The following is a 17,866-nucleotide window of genomic DNA, read 5'->3' as shown; positions in this document are numbered from 1 at the left end:
ACAAAAACCATCTGGCGAACAGAATTCCATGTGTGTAAGACAGTGGATGACTGTGCAGAAGAATGTCATGTACTGGTACTCTTACAATGCTGGCAACATGTATGAGCTCAATTTCAATGCAAAACCACTAGTTCAGTCCACGTTAGTCCCAGATGCTGCCGAAAGGAGCCATGTTTCCCATAGTAGTACAACATGGAAGGACACAGAGCTCTTGATAAAAGTGGGTTGTGGTTAATTTAGTCAACAGAGGCACATACATGAAACATTGTGGTCTGCAAACTCAGTAAAGGCTCCCCGGACATGACAAGTACCTGGTACAACAAGTAATAGAAGCCTTACGTTTCCAACGTTCTCTATCTAGGTGGGGTTCTTTATGCCAGGCGATCTATCCATGCTAGGCAGGAGGAGATTTCACATGTAAAATATCAGCACTGGGAAGAGGGCAGGATTAGCAGCACAGCGCAAAGCATCAACTATTCTTGCACAACACAATGAGATGTTGGAACTCCCGGGCACAATGTGAGCAGGGTACAGAAGAGAGTGGAGATGAACGGAGAGGAGAGTATACACTTTTATAGCAATGAGGGTTAAGTGTATATGTAGCAGGGAATGAAACCTTCCTGCTTCCACGGACAAGCCAGCTCTAACTGTGGGGGTTTAGGAAGAATCTTTCCCTTGAGTGGGATACCTGTGTAAAACCTCCATGGGGTTTACTGGCTACTAGAGACAGGATACGGATCAGATGGACCAGAGCTCTTATCCAGCCTGGCTACTCCTATGAGCCTAGATATCTAATGGCCAAAATCATTCTCTAACCGGAGGAGTGTCTCTGGTTTATGTGATGTGGCAGCAGCACTCCATGGAATGCAGAGATAGTTGATGGCCAGCAAGGTGAGTTAGCTTGCACATCATGCATAAGCTTCTTAATGCCTGTCCATCTGGCATAAAATGGGCAGCATAAGGACAAAACTCCCCTGTGGCCTTCCTCTCAGACTAATGAAGCCTCCTTAATTTGCGGGGTGCACTAAAGTGGATTTCGTTAAGCCTTGGCCCTGGATTTGCAGTGAAACTTCCCTGGGAGCAAAAATGTCTGTTTTACTACATAGAGTTAATTGGTTAACGTCCCTGTTTTGGAGCCAAGGGGCCCTCTCTTTGCCATGTGGAAGAAGCCAGATAGTAAGTCACATTGCACTGGATTCAGCACCATTTCCACTTCAGAGACAACAGGTAACCTATTTGCTTCTGCAGCTGCTTGGTTTTCATCCCGTAAAGAATGGGGTTTAGCATGGGGGGGACGACCACGTAGAGATCGGCCAGCAGGATGTGAATGTGTTTAGGGATATTGGGGCCAAAGCGGTGGGCTAGGAAAGTGAAAAAGGCAGGGATGTAAAATAAGAGAATGATACAGACGTGGGAGCCGCAAGTGCTGAGAGGTTTGTGTCGGGCGTCTTTGGTGGGTAGCTTGAAGACAGCCCTGAGGATCAGCACATAAGACACAGCGATAAACACAACATCGAGCATAAGGGTTACAATAGGCACTGCAAAGCCATACCAGATATTGAGAGAGATGTCCGCACAGGCCAGCCTGGCCACCGCGATGTGCTCACAGTAGGAGTGCTGGATGACGTTGCTTGCGCAGAAGGGCAGCCGTTTGATCATAAAGACTTGGGGAACAATTATACAAAAACTTCTGACGACAATGGCCGTGGCTATTTTCCCGATCTTCTCGTTGGTGAGGACAGTCGTGTACCTCAGGGGGTCGCAGACGGCGACGTACCGATCGAACCCCATGGCCAGCAGGACGGCCGACTCAGCAACAAACAGAAAGTGCACAAAGAACACCTGGGTGAGGCAGGCACTGAAGGAAATGGCCTTGGGTCCAAACCAGAAGATGGCCAGCGTGCTGGGCACGGTGCAGGTGGATATCAGTAAGTCGGCCACCGCCAGCATGGAGAGGAAAATGAACATGGGCTCGTGCAGCCTGCTCTGGGTGGTGATGAGCAGGAGGAGACCACAGTTCCCCAGAACAGCCGCCGTGTACATCAGCGAGAAAGGGATGGAGATCCAGGAGTGCCAGGGCTCCAGGCCCGGGATGCCGACCAGGACGAAGCTGAGGTGACTGAACGTTGTGCTGTTGGGCGCGGCCATGGGGTGCTGAGGGCTCCGCTTGGGTGCTGGTCCCGGCTGGAAGCAGAGACAAGGTCAGTGCCTGCTGGGATCCCGCTACCTCACACTCACTTCTCACTTCCCACTCACTCCCTGCATCCCAGCTGCGAGAGCTGCACTCAGAGCTGCGCAGGGCAGAGCTGGAGCCAGTGACAGGGACCTGTCAGGAGCTTTGAGCTCAGAGGTGACCACTCGACAAACCAGCCACAGAGCAGGCAGGGCCAGGCGGAGAGTCTCAGAGAGCACAGCCCGTGAAGCCGGCCTCCCTCAGATCTGGAACACATCCGGAAGCTATTATGGACCTTTTAGTTACTCGAGCACCAGGATAATTTATTGCTCCATTTCTGGCCCTGCTCCCTACTTTGCCATGGAGAGATGCTGAACCCCCCGGGGAGCTGCAGAGCCCACGAACACAGCGGCCACTCAGAGGTGCCTCAGTGCAGAAAGGGGCACTAATGGATTCAGAGCCTGGGGACACAGGACTGGTCCCAGGATCCCAGCGGTGGCTGGACCGGCCCCAGACACAACAGGGATAGAATCTCCCTGCGCCTACGGACAGTCCCCGGCCATAGAGCCCCCCGAGCACGTTTGGCCCCACCTCTGCGCTGGGCGCTCCTGTTCACTGGACCTCTGGGTCCTTGTCATGTCCATCACCCATTGATCTTTCTGCAGCTCTGCTTGGCCAGCAGCAGGATCAATCCTGCTAACCCTGCGCACAGCCCGTGGAAATTTAGCAAATGTGAATCATTGGCCGTTCCCCCTAAAGTATAATATTGTATGATATATTTCAGAGGGTGTGTCTGTCCATCTGTCTGTCTGGCAAAGAGCTCCTCCAAAATGAGTGGAGCCAGCACCACCACATTTGGTAGGCAGATTCCTTTTCCCACTACTTACAGCAAGGTCAGCGGTTTCCTGTGTGGAGAAAACAGGAAGTGCCCGAGAAGGGATTGTTCCTCTGAACACCGAACAGAAAAGCAACAGACTCACTTGAAAAGGCGCCTCCACCTCTCGTTCAGGACAGGTCCTGCTCCAAGACTCACAGCCCCACACTTCCTTTGCCGTGGGCAGGCGAGGCTGAAGCTATACCTCCTCCACATGGGATCACTGCTGGAAGTACCGCTCTGTGAGGGGAGGATGGAGAGTACATGTTTTGCTCCCGTCCTCATTTTGGCTGAGTAAATCAGGACGCACATGATCCTGGACTTGCCTCTGTGGGGGACATGCCCGGCTCTCCCAGCTGTGCCTGTCGGATCTGCAGCTGCCATGAAAATGAGATCACCTGGCCCCAAGCTGTGGTGGGGAGAGAGGGTTGGAGTAGCCCTCTCTCCTACGCAGCCTGCACACTGAACACTCCCTCCGCAGCTCAGCCTAGAGCAATGGCTCAAAGGAACCCCGGCCATGTTCAGGTTATTACACCCCCCCCCCCCCCCGGCAAAGTTCCCTGTGTGTCAGCCCTAAGGAAGGCCGGGTCCGGGTCCCCTCCCAGCACCAGAGGGAGGCCCCTGAAGAGAGACAAAACCTCCCACTCCCCGTTGCAACCGATGGCTGATGACTGCGTGTCACATTCACTCACATATGCCCCTGCTGGTGTTTCCTGCTCTTCCCTGTAGCCCTGGTGCTGCTCCCGAGTGCAGGGGCAGGCTGGTCAAAATGGACCCTACTCGGACCCAGGCTGGATAGCCCCGTTAGAAGGAGCCGCACGTTGCACTTTGCTGTTTTAACTCGCTGCCCCAGGCCAGCAGCTAGTCAGTGAGGGCTCCCTGGGGGCACAGCCGGGCCCAGCTCGGACACACCTGGGAGACTCTCCAGGGTAACAGCTGAGCAGGAACCTCCAGCACAAATGCCCCTCGCCCCCCATGGGCTCCTCCATCCACCAGGTCTGGAAATGGCCGAGTGCCCCAGGCAGGGACGTTCTATTGCAAACCCTGCCTGGGCGCCAGGCGCCTCCCTGCTTATGTACCTGGACGCCAAGTCCCTGGGGCCTTTCTCCTGCCTGCAGAAGCCCTGCCGCTCACCCCAGCCCTTCTCACTGCTTCAGTTGTGTCCCTGGGCAGCCTTTTCCCAGACCCCCAAGGCAGGCCCAGCTCCCGGCAGCCCTGATGCAGGGTTTGGGAGCGGAGACGTCGGCTGCTCCATAAGAATTGCAGCTTCCCTCCCAGCACAGAGTAACTACAGAGCGTCCGTCTGTCCCTGCCTGTCTGTCCATGCACCCGCCCTCTCTGCTGCCTCCAGCCCTGCCCCCGTGTCTGTGTCCATTCGCATTTCGTAGCGGAGTCATTGGGGCTCAGGGTAGGAAATGCTGGTGCCTCTGCCCGGCCCTGCTCTGGGCTCTCAGGAAGGGAAACCGAGACTTGTGCCCCTGGCAACCTGCTCTGTGCTTCCCCTGCCTTTCCTTCCCCTGCGGGCGCCATCCAGCTCCTCCTGATCTGCCCCTCGTTCCCAGGGACACCAGGGATCATGGAGAGTTCTCCTGGGCTGGGTCCGTGGCGAGCTCAGGTCCCACTGATGACACGAGAGGGCACCTTTCTCAGCAGGGGAGCAGCCATGCAGGCCTCCCCCCCCCCAAACACTCACCGGGCTCCTGCCCCAGCCGGGGATGAGGAGTCTCTGCCTGGGATCCAGGTGGGGAGCTGCAGGGTCAGGAACCGCACTGGCCGGGGCTCGGAGGCAGGGACATTTATCCTGCCTGCCTGGGAGTCCCAGCGGGGTCGGAGCCAGCAGGGAGCCCTGGGCACAGAGCAGTTTCCAGCTCAGCCGCAGGCAGGGGCAGGCTGGGATCAGGGGATTTGTGTGCCTGTCCCTGCCCTGCTCAGCTTTGTCTCTGATTAGTGCTGGCTCCTCCTCCGTGTGCAGCCCAGTGGTGAATGGGTCACCACAGTCATGAACCCAGCCAGCCTGTGTGGTGGACTCACCCTCTAAGCCTCCAGCCTGTAGTCTTGGGCGTGGGGATACTTCCTGCTCGACAAATGCCTGGGCCAGGCCCACAGGCCAGCCTGTAGCCTTCCAGGTCCCGCGTCATGGGGGGCAGCCTGTTTGTCTCCTGCGGGGTGTCCCGGGACGCCCTGCTCTGCCATTCTAACTCCCCTGCAGCTTCTTGGTAGGCCGGTTGGGCAGCTGCCCCGCGCTCGTGTTCAATGGAATCCCCCAGCGTGAAGGGTCTTAATTCCCCAAAGTTGGGGGGTGTCCAACCTGTGGTGTAGCCAAGCGCCGCTCCCTGCCAGTGTAACCCACACACCTAGTGTGGTTACCATGCAGTGGCACCTAGACCATGCGACAGTTAAGATCAAGAGACCTCTACAGCGTGGGCTGGGAGCCAGCTGGCTTTTAGCTCAGAGGCTAGCGGCTCCTGTACTCTGCTTCAGAGGGCCCAGGTTCAAATCCACCTGGTGGTGGTTACACCTGAACACCCCCCCTCCAAGATAATCAACCCACCGCTCTCCAAAACTGCTGTTAGCGTGGCTACGTTGGGGGTTGAAGACTCAGCCCCTGGCCAGAGCCAAGTTCTGGGAGAGCCGTGCAGGGAGCTGGTTTGAGCTGTCACAGAGTTCCACATCCTCCCCCTTCCCACCCACCCACCCCCTGAGACCAGCTGAGAGTCTGACACGGGCTGGGGGCTGATTTCATTGCACTGACCCACAGGCAGGTGGAGGCTCCATGTAGACCCCATGACTGCGCAGGCCCCCTGGCTGGGCTTCAGGCTGCCCTGGCCAGTGGCTGGGACCTCAGGGTGAGGACAAAGGGATACAGGAGGGTCCCCCCAGGAAAATGTGGATGGGTTGGGGGTATCTACTTCCAGACAAGGGGAGGGCCCCAGCTCCCTCGGTCCTGCCCCATCACCCAGCACCCTTCCATTGCGGGTCTGAGCTCCCATCATAGCTGCTTTGCCTCCTGTCCAACCCTAGGTCGCTCCAGCCCTTCCCCATCCCCATCTCCTGGCTGCTGCCCACTAACTGGGCAAGGGGATGGGCCACCTGCCTGGACCCTGGTCAGCACTTCCCTGTCCACCTGGCCATCTGCAGTGTCTCCCAGTCACCCTTCCCTCTCCCAGTCACCGTTCCCCCACGGTTGCCAGGTTGCCAGGTGACTGGTTTCTGAGCGGACATATGGTGAGAGAGGGACCTGGACAGCTCCAGTCAGCACTACTAGCTGGGCCACCAAGAGTGCAGCCAGCCATGCAGCGGGGTAAGACAGGCCCCATGCCCTGGCTCTCTGGCCCTGGAAGTGGCTGGCACGTCCCGGTCCTAGACACAGGCTCCGTGTGCTGTCCCCACCCTGGGGTGGGGCTGCAGCTCCCATTGACGAGGCCCTTCAGCCAATAAGAGCTGCAGGGACAGTGCCTTTAATTGAGGGCAGCCCATGGAGCTCCCTGGCCACCACCCCAGCACCCATCAGGAAGAGGGACAGGATGGCTACTTCCTGCATGCCCTGACCAGAGCCTGTGCCTGCAACCCTGCCTCACTCAAAGCCCCCACTTGAACCCCAAAGATCTCAGCACAGCCCTTCCCACCCCTTGAACCTCTCAGCCCTTTGGGGTCTACACCCCAAAGCCCACCTCAGCCCGAGTCAAATAGCAGCTGCTCAAGGAGGTGGCAGATCGACCAATCCCAGTCAGGGGGGGCTCTGCGCCAGCACCTCAGAGCATGAAAGGGGGCACCTCACAGCCAGGGGTGCCGCCTGTCATACACTCCTAGATGCTTGAACCCTGTGCTGCCCCATGCTCTTCCCCCGCTCCATCCCTTCCTCCAATCTCATGCCTGCCCCATCGCTCTTCCTCCACTCTACCCAAGGCCACATTCCACTTCTGCCAAAACTGCCCCCTGTCCCTGCTCCTCCTGCCCCTCGGCCTGCCAAAAGTTACCTCCCATTTCACCCCAACGCCTCCCACCTCTTCCCCCTCTGCTCTGACCCTCCCCTACCCCTGCCTGCCCCCACTCCTTCCCCACCTCCTCCCAATGCTTCCTGCCCCAGGGCTGCGGATGGGGCTGAGTGTTGTCACAGAGTGGCAAGGCCCTCGCCCCTTAGGACAAGGGGTTAGGCCCTGAGGCCTGGCAAAGGGGGCTCAACTCCACGTGTGTATCTGTTCTCAAGCTCAGTGGCAATAACCAGAGCTTGTCCCTAGCAGAGAGGGTGGCCAGTCAATAAACACACCCCCTTCCCTCAGGGCAGTGAAGCCCAGTGGCCAGAGTCAATGACACTCCTCCCTTTGCCGAAGACAATGGGGCCTAGTGGTCAGAGTCAATAATACCCCTCCTTTTGTTAGTCAGGGACTTGGTCTCCTCAGCCTCTTCACCTGCCCCGTATCTCTGTCACCGGTTGTCAGTTCAGTCTAACGCAGGGTGGCTGGTACAAGAACAACTTTATTTAATACTGTACAACCCAAATCCGGTTGTCACAGTGAAACAGTTGCAAGAAGCCAGAACCAACACACAGGGAACTGAACTCGGGCACTACAAGTAAGAGGGGATCACGGTGCCATGTTCTCCGTGTTCACAGCAGCGGTCGGCAGATGTCTCAGGACAGGGAAAAAGGGAACCCAATAAAGCCGGTTGGTGTTGTAGGGTTCAGGCAGGTGGAAGGTTTTCTCGCATCTTCCCTCAGGTCTGCTCTCCTTGACATGTCGTCCTGTGTGCAGTTTTCAAAGAGGAAAGCGAATGATAGAAGTGTTTGTGGTATGTTTGTGGTGTGTGTGAGAGTGTGTGTGTGTGTGTGTGTGTATAGTGTGTGTGGAGGGTGAGAGTGTTTGTGGTTTATGAGTCTGTTTCCGGAATGTGTGTGTGATATATCAGTGTGGGTGTGGTAGGCGTGGGTGTGACGTGTGTGTTGTATCTGGTGTGTGGTGTGTGTGTATACATGTGTGGTGAGTGTGTGGGGTGTGTGTGTGTGTGTGTGTTTGTGTGTGGTGAATGTGTGTGTGTTGCTTGTGAGGTGTGTGTTATATGCGGTGACATCATCTGATCGCAATCATCTGATCGCATTTGAGAAAACAGCCCCTGTTCTGCTCATATACCTGTACTTTCTAGACTTAGTCTTTCCCTAAGGCTATGTCTAGACTGCAAGCCTCTTTTGAAAGAGGCTCTTTCGAAAGATACTTTCGAAAGAGCCTCTTTCGAAAGAGAGCGTCTAGACTGCACGCGGAATTTCGAAAAAGCAAGCCGCTTTTTCGAAAGAAAGCACCCAGTGAGTCTGGATGCTCTCTTTCTAACAAGCCTGTTTGCTTTCAAGAACGCCTTCTTTCGAAAGAGCACTTTCGAAAGAAGGCGTTCTTCCTTGTGGAATTAGGTTTACAACCGTCGAAAGAAAAGCCGCATTCTTTCGATTTAATTTCGAAAGAACGCGGCTGCAGTCTAGACGCAGGTGAAGTTTTTTCGAAAAAAGGCTACTTTTTTCGAAAAAACCCCTGAGTCTGGACACAGCCTAAGGGTGGACACCACTGGATTCTCAATTTGTGGGTCCCCAGCTCCTCACCGTTTCTTCTGGGGTCTCTCTCTGGACACACAAGATGAAGAGGAAGATTACCATTCATCAGCCCACACTGTGTTTTCATTGGATCTCCTGGCCCCCTGCCATTCTACTTCAACTAAAGTGCTGGAATATTCAGACAATTGAATTTCTCCCTCTCAGTTCTCATATTTTTCCCTATAGCCCTCAGTTCCAATCCTTTTCTTCCCAGCTCTTCTCAACTCTCGCTTTGGATGGGAGGCAGAAGAGACCCAAACTGAAGACCTTGATTTCTTCCACTGCTGCCTTAAATCGGTTTTCCATAAGGCAGGAGCCCTTTGTTTGATGGCCCCCACATCACCGAAGAAAAGTGAAGCCATCCAAGAGGGATGATCGTATCAGCTTATACCCAAAGTAGCACAGCTGAACTACAAATAGAATCATAGAATCAGAGAATACTAGGACTGGAAGGGACCTTGAGAGGTCATCGAGTCCAGTCCCCTGCCCTCATGGCAGGACCAAATACTGTCTAGACCATCCCTGATAGACATTTATCTAACCTACTCTTAAATATCTCCCATGCTGGAGATTCCACAACCTCCCTGAGCAATTAAAACAGTACTTGACCACCCTGACAGTTAGGAATTTTTTCCTAATGTCCAACCTAAACCTCCATTTCTGCAGTTTAAGCTCATTGCTTCTTGTTCTGTCCTCAGAGGCCAAGATGAACAAGTTTTCTCCCTCCTCCTAATGACACCCTTTTAGATACCTGAAAACGGCTATCATGTCCCCCCTCAGTCTTCTCTCTTCTAAACTAAACAAACCCAATTCTTGCAGCCTTCCTTCATAGGTTATGTTCTCTAGACCTTTCATCATTCTTGTTGCTCTTCTCTGGACTCTCTCCAATTTCTCCACATCTTTCTTGAAATGTGGTGCCCAGAAATGGATACAATACTCCAACTGAGGCCTAACCAGCGCAGAGTAAAGCGGAAGAATGACTTATCGTGTCTTGTGTCTTGCTCACAATACACCTCTTAATGCTGTTTTTGCAACAGCATCACACTGCTGACTCATATTCAGCTTGTGGTCCAGTATAACTCCTAGATCCCTTTCTGCCATACTCCTTCCTAGACAGTCGCTTCCCATTCTGTATGTTTGAAACTGATTGTCCCTTCCTCAGTGGAGCACTTTGCATTTCTCTTTATTAAACCTCATCCTGTTTATTCAGACCATTTCTCCAACTTATCCCGATCATTTTGAATTATGACCCTATCCTCCAGAGCAGTCGCAACCCCTTTCAGCTTGGTATCATCTGCAAACTTAATAAGCATATTTTCTATGCCAATATAAAAATTGTTGATGAAGTTATTGAAGGGACCTGGTCCCAAAACAGACCCCTGCTGAATCCCACTTGTTATTCCTTTTCAGCAGTATTGAGAACCATTAATAACTACTCTCTGAGTACGATTATCCACCCAGTTATACACCCACCTTATAGTAGCCCCATCTAAGTTGTATTTGCCTAGTCTATTGATGAGAATATCATGCGAGACTCATAGACTCATAGACTCATAGACTTTAAGGTCAGAAGGGACCATTATGATCATCTAGTCTGACCCCCTGCACAGTGCAGGCCACAGAATCTCACCCACCCCTCTTAGAATAATCCTCTCACCTATGTCTCAGATATTGAAGCCTTCCAATACTTTGAAGGCCCCAACATGCAGAGAGTCCTTCAGCTGTGATCTGTGCCCAATGCTACAGAGGAAGGCGAAAAACCTCCAGGGCCTCTGCCAATCTACCCTGGAGGAAAATTCCTTCCTGACCCCAAATATGGCGATCAGCTAAACCCTGAGCATGTGGGCAAGACTCACCAGCCAGACACCCAGAAAGTTCCCTATAGCAACTCATATCATCCCTCCATTGACCTATTTCCAACTGGAAATGAATGGTCAATTAGTTACCAAGATCATGTTATTTCATCCAACCATCCCCTTATCATAGAATCAGAACTGGAAGAGACCTCAGAAGGTCGTCAAGTCCAGCCCTCCGCTCTAGGCAGGACCAATCCCATCTAAATCAACCCGGCCAGGGCTTTGTCAAGCCGAGACGTAAACACCTCTAGGGATGGAGACTCCACTACTTCCCTAGGTAACCCATTCCAATGCTTCACTACCCTCCTAGTAAAATAGTTTTTCCTAATATCCAATCTGGACCTCTCCCACCACAACTTGAGACCATTGCTCCTTGTTCTGCCATCTGTCACTACTGAGAACAGCCTCTCTCCATCCTCTTTGGAACCTCCCTTCAGGAAGTTGAAGGCTGCTATCAAGTCCCCCCTCACTCTTCGCTTCTGCAGACTAAACAGACCCAAATCCCTCAGCCTCTCCTCGTAGGTCATATGCTCCAGACCCCTAATCATTTTGGTTGCCCTCCGCTGGACCCTCTCCAATGCGTCCGCATCCTTTTTGTAGTGGGGGGCCCAGAACTGGACACAGTACTCCAGATGTGGCCTCACCAAAGCCGAATAAAGGGGAATAATGACATCTCTGGATCTGCTGGCAATGCTCCTCTTAATGCATCCTAATATGCCATTAGCCTTCTTGGCTACAAGGGTACACTGTTGACTCATATCTAGCTTCTCATCCACTGTAACCCCCAGGTCCTTTTCTGCAGAACTACTACTTAACTGGTTGGTCCCCAGCCTGTAACTATGCTTGGGATTCTTCCGTCCCAAGTGCAGGACTCTACACTTGTCTTTGTTGAATCTCATGAGATTTCTAGTGGCCCAATCCTCCAATTTGTCTAAGTCACTCTGGACCCTATCTCTGCCCTTAAGCGTATCTACCTCTCCCCCTAGCATAGTGTCATCTGCAAACTTGCTGAGGGTGCAATCTATCCCCTCATCCAGGTCATTAATAAAGATATTGAACAAAACCGGTCCTAGAACCGAACCTTGGGGCACTCCACTAGAAACCGACCGCCATCCTGACATCGAACCGTTGATCACTACCCGCTGGGCCCGGCCTTCTAGCCATCTTTCTATCCATCTTACCGTCCATTTATCCAATCCGCATTCCCTTAACTTGCTGGCAAGAATATTGTGGGAGACCGTATCAAAAGCCTTGCTAAAGTCAAGGTATATAACATCCACTGACTTTCCCATGTCCACTGAGCCAGTTACCTCATCATAGAAGCTAATCAGATTGGTCAAGCACGACTTGCCCTTTGTGAATCCATGCTGACTATTCCTGATCACTTTCCTCTCATTCAAGTGTCTCAAAATGGATTCCTTTAGGATCCCTTCCATGATTTTTCCAGGAACCGAGGTAAGACTGACCGGCCTATAGTTCCCTGGATCGTCCTTCTTCCCTTTTTTGAAGATGGGCACTACATTTGCCTTTTTCCAATCATCCGGGATTTCGCCCGATCTCCACGACTTTTCAAAGATAATGGCCAAAGGCTCCTCAATGACATTTGCCAACTCCTTCAGTACCCTTGGGTGCATTAAGTCTGGACCCATGGATTTGTGTACGTTTAGATTTTCTAAATAGTTCCTAACCTGTTCTTTACCCACCAAGGGCTGTCCATCTTCTTCCCATCTTGCGTCGCTTAGCACAGGAGTCCAGGAGCCGACCTTGTCCGTGAATACAGAGGCAAAGAAAGCATTGAGTTCTTCAGCTTTCCCCACATCCTCTGTCACTAGGTTACCTCCTTCATCCATTAGGGACTGCACACCCTCTCTGATCACCTTCTTTTTGTTGACATGCCTGTAGAAACCTTTCTTGTTATCCTTCACATCCTTAGCCAGTCGCAACTCCATTTGCGCTTTCGCCTTCCTGATAACCCCCCGGCATTCTCGAACTATACATTTAAGCTCCTCCCTAGTCATTTGTCCAAGTTTCCACTTTCTGTAAGCTTCCTTTTTGTGCTTAAGTACACCAAGGATTTCCCCTGTAAGCCAATCCGGTCTCCTACCAGGTTTGCCTCTCTTGCTACGTGTCGGGATGGTTTCTTTCTGTGCCTTCAATAAGGCTTCTTTAAAATACTGCCAGCTGTCCTGGACTCCTTTCCCCTTCATGTTAACATTCCAGGGGATTCTTTCCATCAGATCTCTGAGGGAGTCAAAATCTGCTTTTTTGAAGTCCAAGGTGTGTATTTTACTACTCTCTTTTCTTCCTTTGGTCAGGATCCTGAAATCTACCATCTCATGATCACTGCTTCCCAGGTTGTCACCCACCTCTACGTCCCCTATTAGTTCCTCCCTGTTTGTGAGGAGAAGGTCAAGCTGTGCACGGCCCCTGGTCGGATCCTTCAGCACTTGTACCAAGAAGTTATCCCCAACATTCTCCAAAAACTTCCTGGATTGCCTGTGTACTGCCGTATTGGTTTCCCAACAGATGTCAGGGTGATTAAAGTCCCCCATGAGAACCAGGGCCTGCGATCTAGAAGCTTCGCTCAGTTGTTCGAAGAAAGCCTCATCTACCTCATCCACCTGGTTCGGTGGCCTGTAGCAGACACCAACCACAACATCACTGCTGTTTGCTCCTTTAAACCTGACCCATAGACTTTCAACAAGTTTTTCTCCCTCTTTATACTGGAGTTCAGAGCAATCATAGTGCTCTCTTACATATAGTGCAACTCCTCCTCCTTTTCTCCCCTGCCTATTCTTCCTGAACAATCTATACCCTTCCATGACAGCGCTCCAGTCATGCGAGTCATCCCACCAAGTCTCTGTTATCCCAATTAAATCATATTTCTTGGCCTGGGCCAGGGCCTCCAGTTCTTCCTGCTTGTTGCCCAGGCTTCTCGCATTAGTGTACAAACCTTATCAAATGCCTTACTAAAGTCTAGTTATACCACACCCACCACTCCTCCCTTATCCAAAAGACTCATTATCCTATCAAAAAAGCTATCAGATTGGTTTGACATGATTTCTTCTTTACAAACTAATGCTGGCTGTTCCCTATCAGCTTGCCACCTTCCAAGTGTTTACAGATGATTTCCTTAATTACTTACTCCGTTATCTTCCCTGGCACAGAAGTTAAACTAACAAGTCTGTAGTTTCGTGGGTTGTTCTTATTTCCCTTTTTATAAATGGGCACTAGATTTGCCCTTTCCCAGTCTTCTGGAATCTCTCCTGTCTGCCTTGATTTTCCAAAGATGATAGCTAGAGGCTCATATACCTCCTTTATCAGCTCCTTGGGTATTTAAGGATAAAATTAATTTGTTAGTATGACCTCTGTGAGACCTGGATTTTAAGCCTGGTCTTTGGAAACGGGTTCATGCTTGGCCATAGGTGAAACTGGTATAAACCTGTTTTACTGTTATGAACCTGTTGTTAGGCCAAAGAAGGGAATGTGATGGGGTAAGTAATGATTGGAGGGGATTTGGTGCAGAGGGCATGACCTGTGTATGTGTGTAACTATAGGTGGTCAGTAGGAAAGGGGTGATTACCATGTAAGATAGTACAAAAGACATTTCCCTTTGCTTGGGAAGTTGTGAAACTTTCCTGAGAGTATCCTGGAGATTTTTGCCCTTGAATGCATTCCTGAATAAAGCTGGTTGCTTAAGAAGGGTTCCTGAAATTGATATGCTAGGGGTTTTGGACCCCCATCCGAACCCTCGGATTCAAATTCTCCGTCACTATTCTAGGATGCATTTCATCAGGCCCTGGTGACTTGAAAGCATTTAACCTTTCTAGATGACTTTTTAACGTGCTCTTTTTTTATTTTATCTTCTAAACCTAACCCCTTCCCATTAGTATTCACTATGATATGTAGTCAAAATGCCTCACTTCAAATGCAGAAATGAGACAGGCATACAAATAGGACTGTCACGTTCAGTAAATCACAACCTTTCCCGTGACACTTTACATGAGTTACCTGGCATACAGCATATCTCATTTCTGTCACAGGCAGATCATATGCCCATTTTCTCAAAGAATTTGGAGTGTCACATCACAGCAAAATGGCTGAAATGTTCCAGGCTTTCCCAGTTGTGCGGCAATCCGCTGCTGTACAAAAACCATCTGGCGAACAGAATTCCATGTGTGTAAGACAGTGGATGACTGTGCAGAAGAATGTCATGTACTGGTACTCTTACAATGCTGGCAACATGTATGAGCTCAATTTCAATGCAAAACCACTAGTTCAGTCCACGGTAGTCCCAGATGCTGCCGAAAGGAACCGTGTTTCCCATAGTAGTACAACATGGAAGGACACAGAGCTCTTGATAAAAGTGGGTTGTGGTTAATTTAGTCAACAGAGGTACATACATGAATCATTGTGGTCTGCAAACTCAGTAAAGTCTCCCCGGACATGGCAAGTACCTGGTACAACAAGTAATAGAAGCCTTACGTTTCCAAAGTTCTCTATCTAGGTGGGGTTCTTTATGCCAGGCGATCTATCCATGCTAGGCAGGAGGAGATTTCACATGTAAAATATCAGCACTGGGAAGAGGGCAGGATTAGCAGCACAGCGCAAAGCATCAACTATTCTTGCACAGCACAATGAGATGTTGGAACTCCCGGGCACAATGTGAGCAGGGTACAGAAGAGAGTGGAGATGAACGGAGAGGAGAGTATACACTTTTATAGCAATGAGGGTTAAGTGTATATGTAGCAGGGAATGAAACCTTCCTGCTTCCACGGACAAGCCAGCTCTAACTGTGGGGGTTTAGGAAGAATCTTTCCCTTGAGTGGGATACCTGTGTAAAACCTCCATGGGGTTTACTGGCTACTAGAGACAGGATACGGATCAGATGGACCAGAGCTCTTATCCAGCCTGGCTACTCCTATGAGCCTAGATATCTAATGGCCAAAATCATTCTCTAACCGGAGGAGTGTCTCTGGTTTATGTGATGTGGCAGCAGCACTCCATGGAATGCAGAGATAGTTGATGGCCAGCAAGGTGAGTTAGCTTGCACATCATGCATAAGCTTCTTAATGCCTGTCCATCTGGCATAAAATGGGCAGCATAAGGACAAAACTCCCCTGTGGCCTTCCTCTCAGACTAATGAAGCCTCCTTAATTTGCTGGGTGCACTAAAGTGGATTTCGTTAAGCCTTGGCCCTGGATTTGCAGGGAAACTTCCCTGGGAGCAAAAATGTCTGTTTTACTACAAAGAGTTAATTGGTTAACGTCCCTGTTTTGGAGCCAAGGGGCCCTCTCTTTGCCATGTGGAAGAAGCCAGCTAGTAAGTCACATTTCACTGGATTCAGCACCATTTCCACTTCAGAGACAACAGGTAACCTATTTGCTTCTGCAGCTGCTTTGTTTTCATCCCGTAAACAATGGGGTTTAGCATGGGGGGGACGAGCACGTAGAGATCGGCCAGCAGGATGTGAATGTGTTTAGGGATATTGTGGCCAAAGCGGTGGGTTAAGAAAGTGAAGAAGGCTGGGATGTAAAATAAGAGGATGATACAGACGTGGGAGCCGCAAGTGCTGAGAGGTTTGTGTCGGGCATCTTTGGTGGGTAGCTTGAAGACAGCCCTGAGGATCAGCACATAAGAAACAACAATAAACACAACATCTAATATAAAAGTTACAATAGGCACTGCAAAGCCATACCAGATATTGATAGAGATGTCCGCACAGGCCAGCCTGGCCACCCCAATGTGCTCACAGTAGGAGTGCTGGATGACGTTGCTTGCGCAGAAGGGGAGCCGTTTGATCAGAAAGACTTGGGGAACAATTATACAAAAACTTCTGATGACGATGGCCGTGGCTATTTTCCCGATCTTCTCGTTGGTGAGGACTGTCGTGTACCTCAGGGGGTCGCAGATGGCGACGTACCGATCGAACCCCATGGCCAGCAGGATGGCGGATTCGGCGGCAACCCCAAAGTGTAAAAAGAAGAGCTGGGTGAGGCAGGAACTGAAGGAAATGGCCTTGGGTCCAAACCAGAAGATGGCCAGTATGTTGGGCACCGTAGATGTAGATAATATTAAATCTGCTACCGCCAGCATGGAGAGAAAAATGAACATGGGCTCGTGCAGCCTGCGCTGGGTGGCGATGAGCAGGAGGAGACCACAGTTCCCCAGAACAGCCGCCGTGTACATCAGCGCGAAGGGGATGGAGATCCAGGGGTGCCAAGGCTCCAGGCCCGGGATGCCGACCAGGACGAAGCTGAGGTGACTGAACGTTGTGCTGTTGGGCGCAGCCATGGGGTGCTGAGGGCTCCGCTTGGGTGCTGGTCCCGGCTGGAAGCTGAGACAAGATCAGTGCCTGCTGGGATCCCGCTACCTCACACTCACTTCTCACTTCCAACTCACTCCCTGCATCCCGGCTGCGAGAGCTGCACTCAGAGCTGCGCAGGGCAGAGCTGGAGCCAGTGACAGGGACCTGTCAGGAGCTTCGAGCTCAGAGGTGACCACTCGACAAATCAGCCACAGAGCAGGCAGGGCCAGGCGGAGAGTCTCAGAGAGCACAGCCCGTGAAGCCGGCCTCCCTCAGCTCTGGAACACATCCAGAAGCTATTATGGACCTTTCAGTTACTCGAGCACCAGGATAATTTATTGCTCCATTTCTGGCCCTGCTCCCTACTTTGCCATGGAGAGATGCTGAACCCCCCGGGGAGCTGCAGAGCCCACGAACACAGCGGCCACTCAGAGGTGCCTCAGTGCAGAAAGGGGCACTAATGGATTCAGAGCCTGGGGACACAGGACTGGTCCCAGGATCCCAGCGGTGGCTGGACCGGCCCCAGACACAACAGGGATAGAATCTCCCTGCGCCTACGGACAGTCCACGGCCATAGAGCCATCCGAGCGCGTTTGGCCCCACCTCCGCACTGGGCGCTCCTGTTCACTGGACCTCTGGGTCCTTGTCATGTCCATCACCCATTGATCTTTCTGCAGCTCTGCTTGGCCAGCAGCAGGATCGATCCTGCTAACCCTGCGCACAGCCCGTGGAAATTTAGCAAATGTGAATCATTGGCTGTTCCCCCTAAAGTATAATATTGTATGATATATTTCAGAGGGTGTGTCTGTCCATCTGTCTGTCTGGCAAAGAGCTCCTCCAAAATGAGTGGAGCCAGGACCACCACATTTGGTAGGCAGATTCCTTTTCCCACTACTTACAGCAAGGTCAATGGTTTCCTGTGTGGAGAAAACAGGAAGTGCCCGAGCAGGGATTGTTCCTCTGAACACTAAACAGAAAAGCAACAGACTCACTTGAAAAGGCGCCTCCACCTCTCGTTCAGGACAGGTCCTGCTCCAAGACTCACAGCCCCACACTTCCTTTGCCGTGGGCAGGCGAGGCT

The 17,866-nt window shown here is 51.6% G+C and overlaps 2 protein-coding genes across 2 annotated transcripts; both read right to left on the bottom strand.

Moving 5' to 3' along the window:
* Positions 1 to 1,197: 1,197 nt before the first annotated feature.
* LOC142827345 (olfactory receptor 52B2-like) lies at positions 1,198 to 2,148 on the bottom strand. Its single transcript, XM_075922374.1, has one exon. The coding sequence runs from the start codon at positions 2,146 to 2,148 to the stop codon at positions 1,198 to 1,200; it is 951 nt and encodes a 316-aa protein (XP_075778489.1).
* Positions 2,149 to 15,821: 13,673 nt separating this feature from the next.
* LOC142827344 (olfactory receptor 52B2-like) lies at positions 15,822 to 16,772 on the bottom strand. Its single transcript, XM_075922364.1, has one exon. It carries the CDS (start codon positions 16,770 to 16,772, stop codon positions 15,822 to 15,824), a length of 951 nt encoding a protein of 316 aa, XP_075778479.1.
* Positions 16,773 to 17,866: the final 1,094 nt, after the last annotated feature.

The sequence above is a fragment of the Pelodiscus sinensis genome, chromosome 1 (assembly GCF_049634645.1).
Source record: "Pelodiscus sinensis isolate JC-2024 chromosome 1, ASM4963464v1, whole genome shotgun sequence".
Taxonomy (NCBI): Eukaryota; Metazoa; Chordata; order Testudines; family Trionychidae; genus Pelodiscus; species Pelodiscus sinensis.
The sequence above is the reverse complement of the archived record's forward strand: the minus strand, read 5'-3'. Positions and strand labels throughout refer to the sequence as shown.

What these genes read in the sequence shown, in the direction of transcription:
- LOC142827344 (XM_075922364.1), bottom strand. Translation starts at nt 16,772, where the DNA reads ATGGCTGCGCCCAACAGCACAACGTTCAGTCACCTCAGCTTCGTCCTG.
- LOC142827345 (XM_075922374.1), bottom strand. Translation starts at nt 2,148, where the DNA reads ATGGCCGCGCCCAACAGCACAACGTTCAGTCACCTCAGCTTCGTCCTG.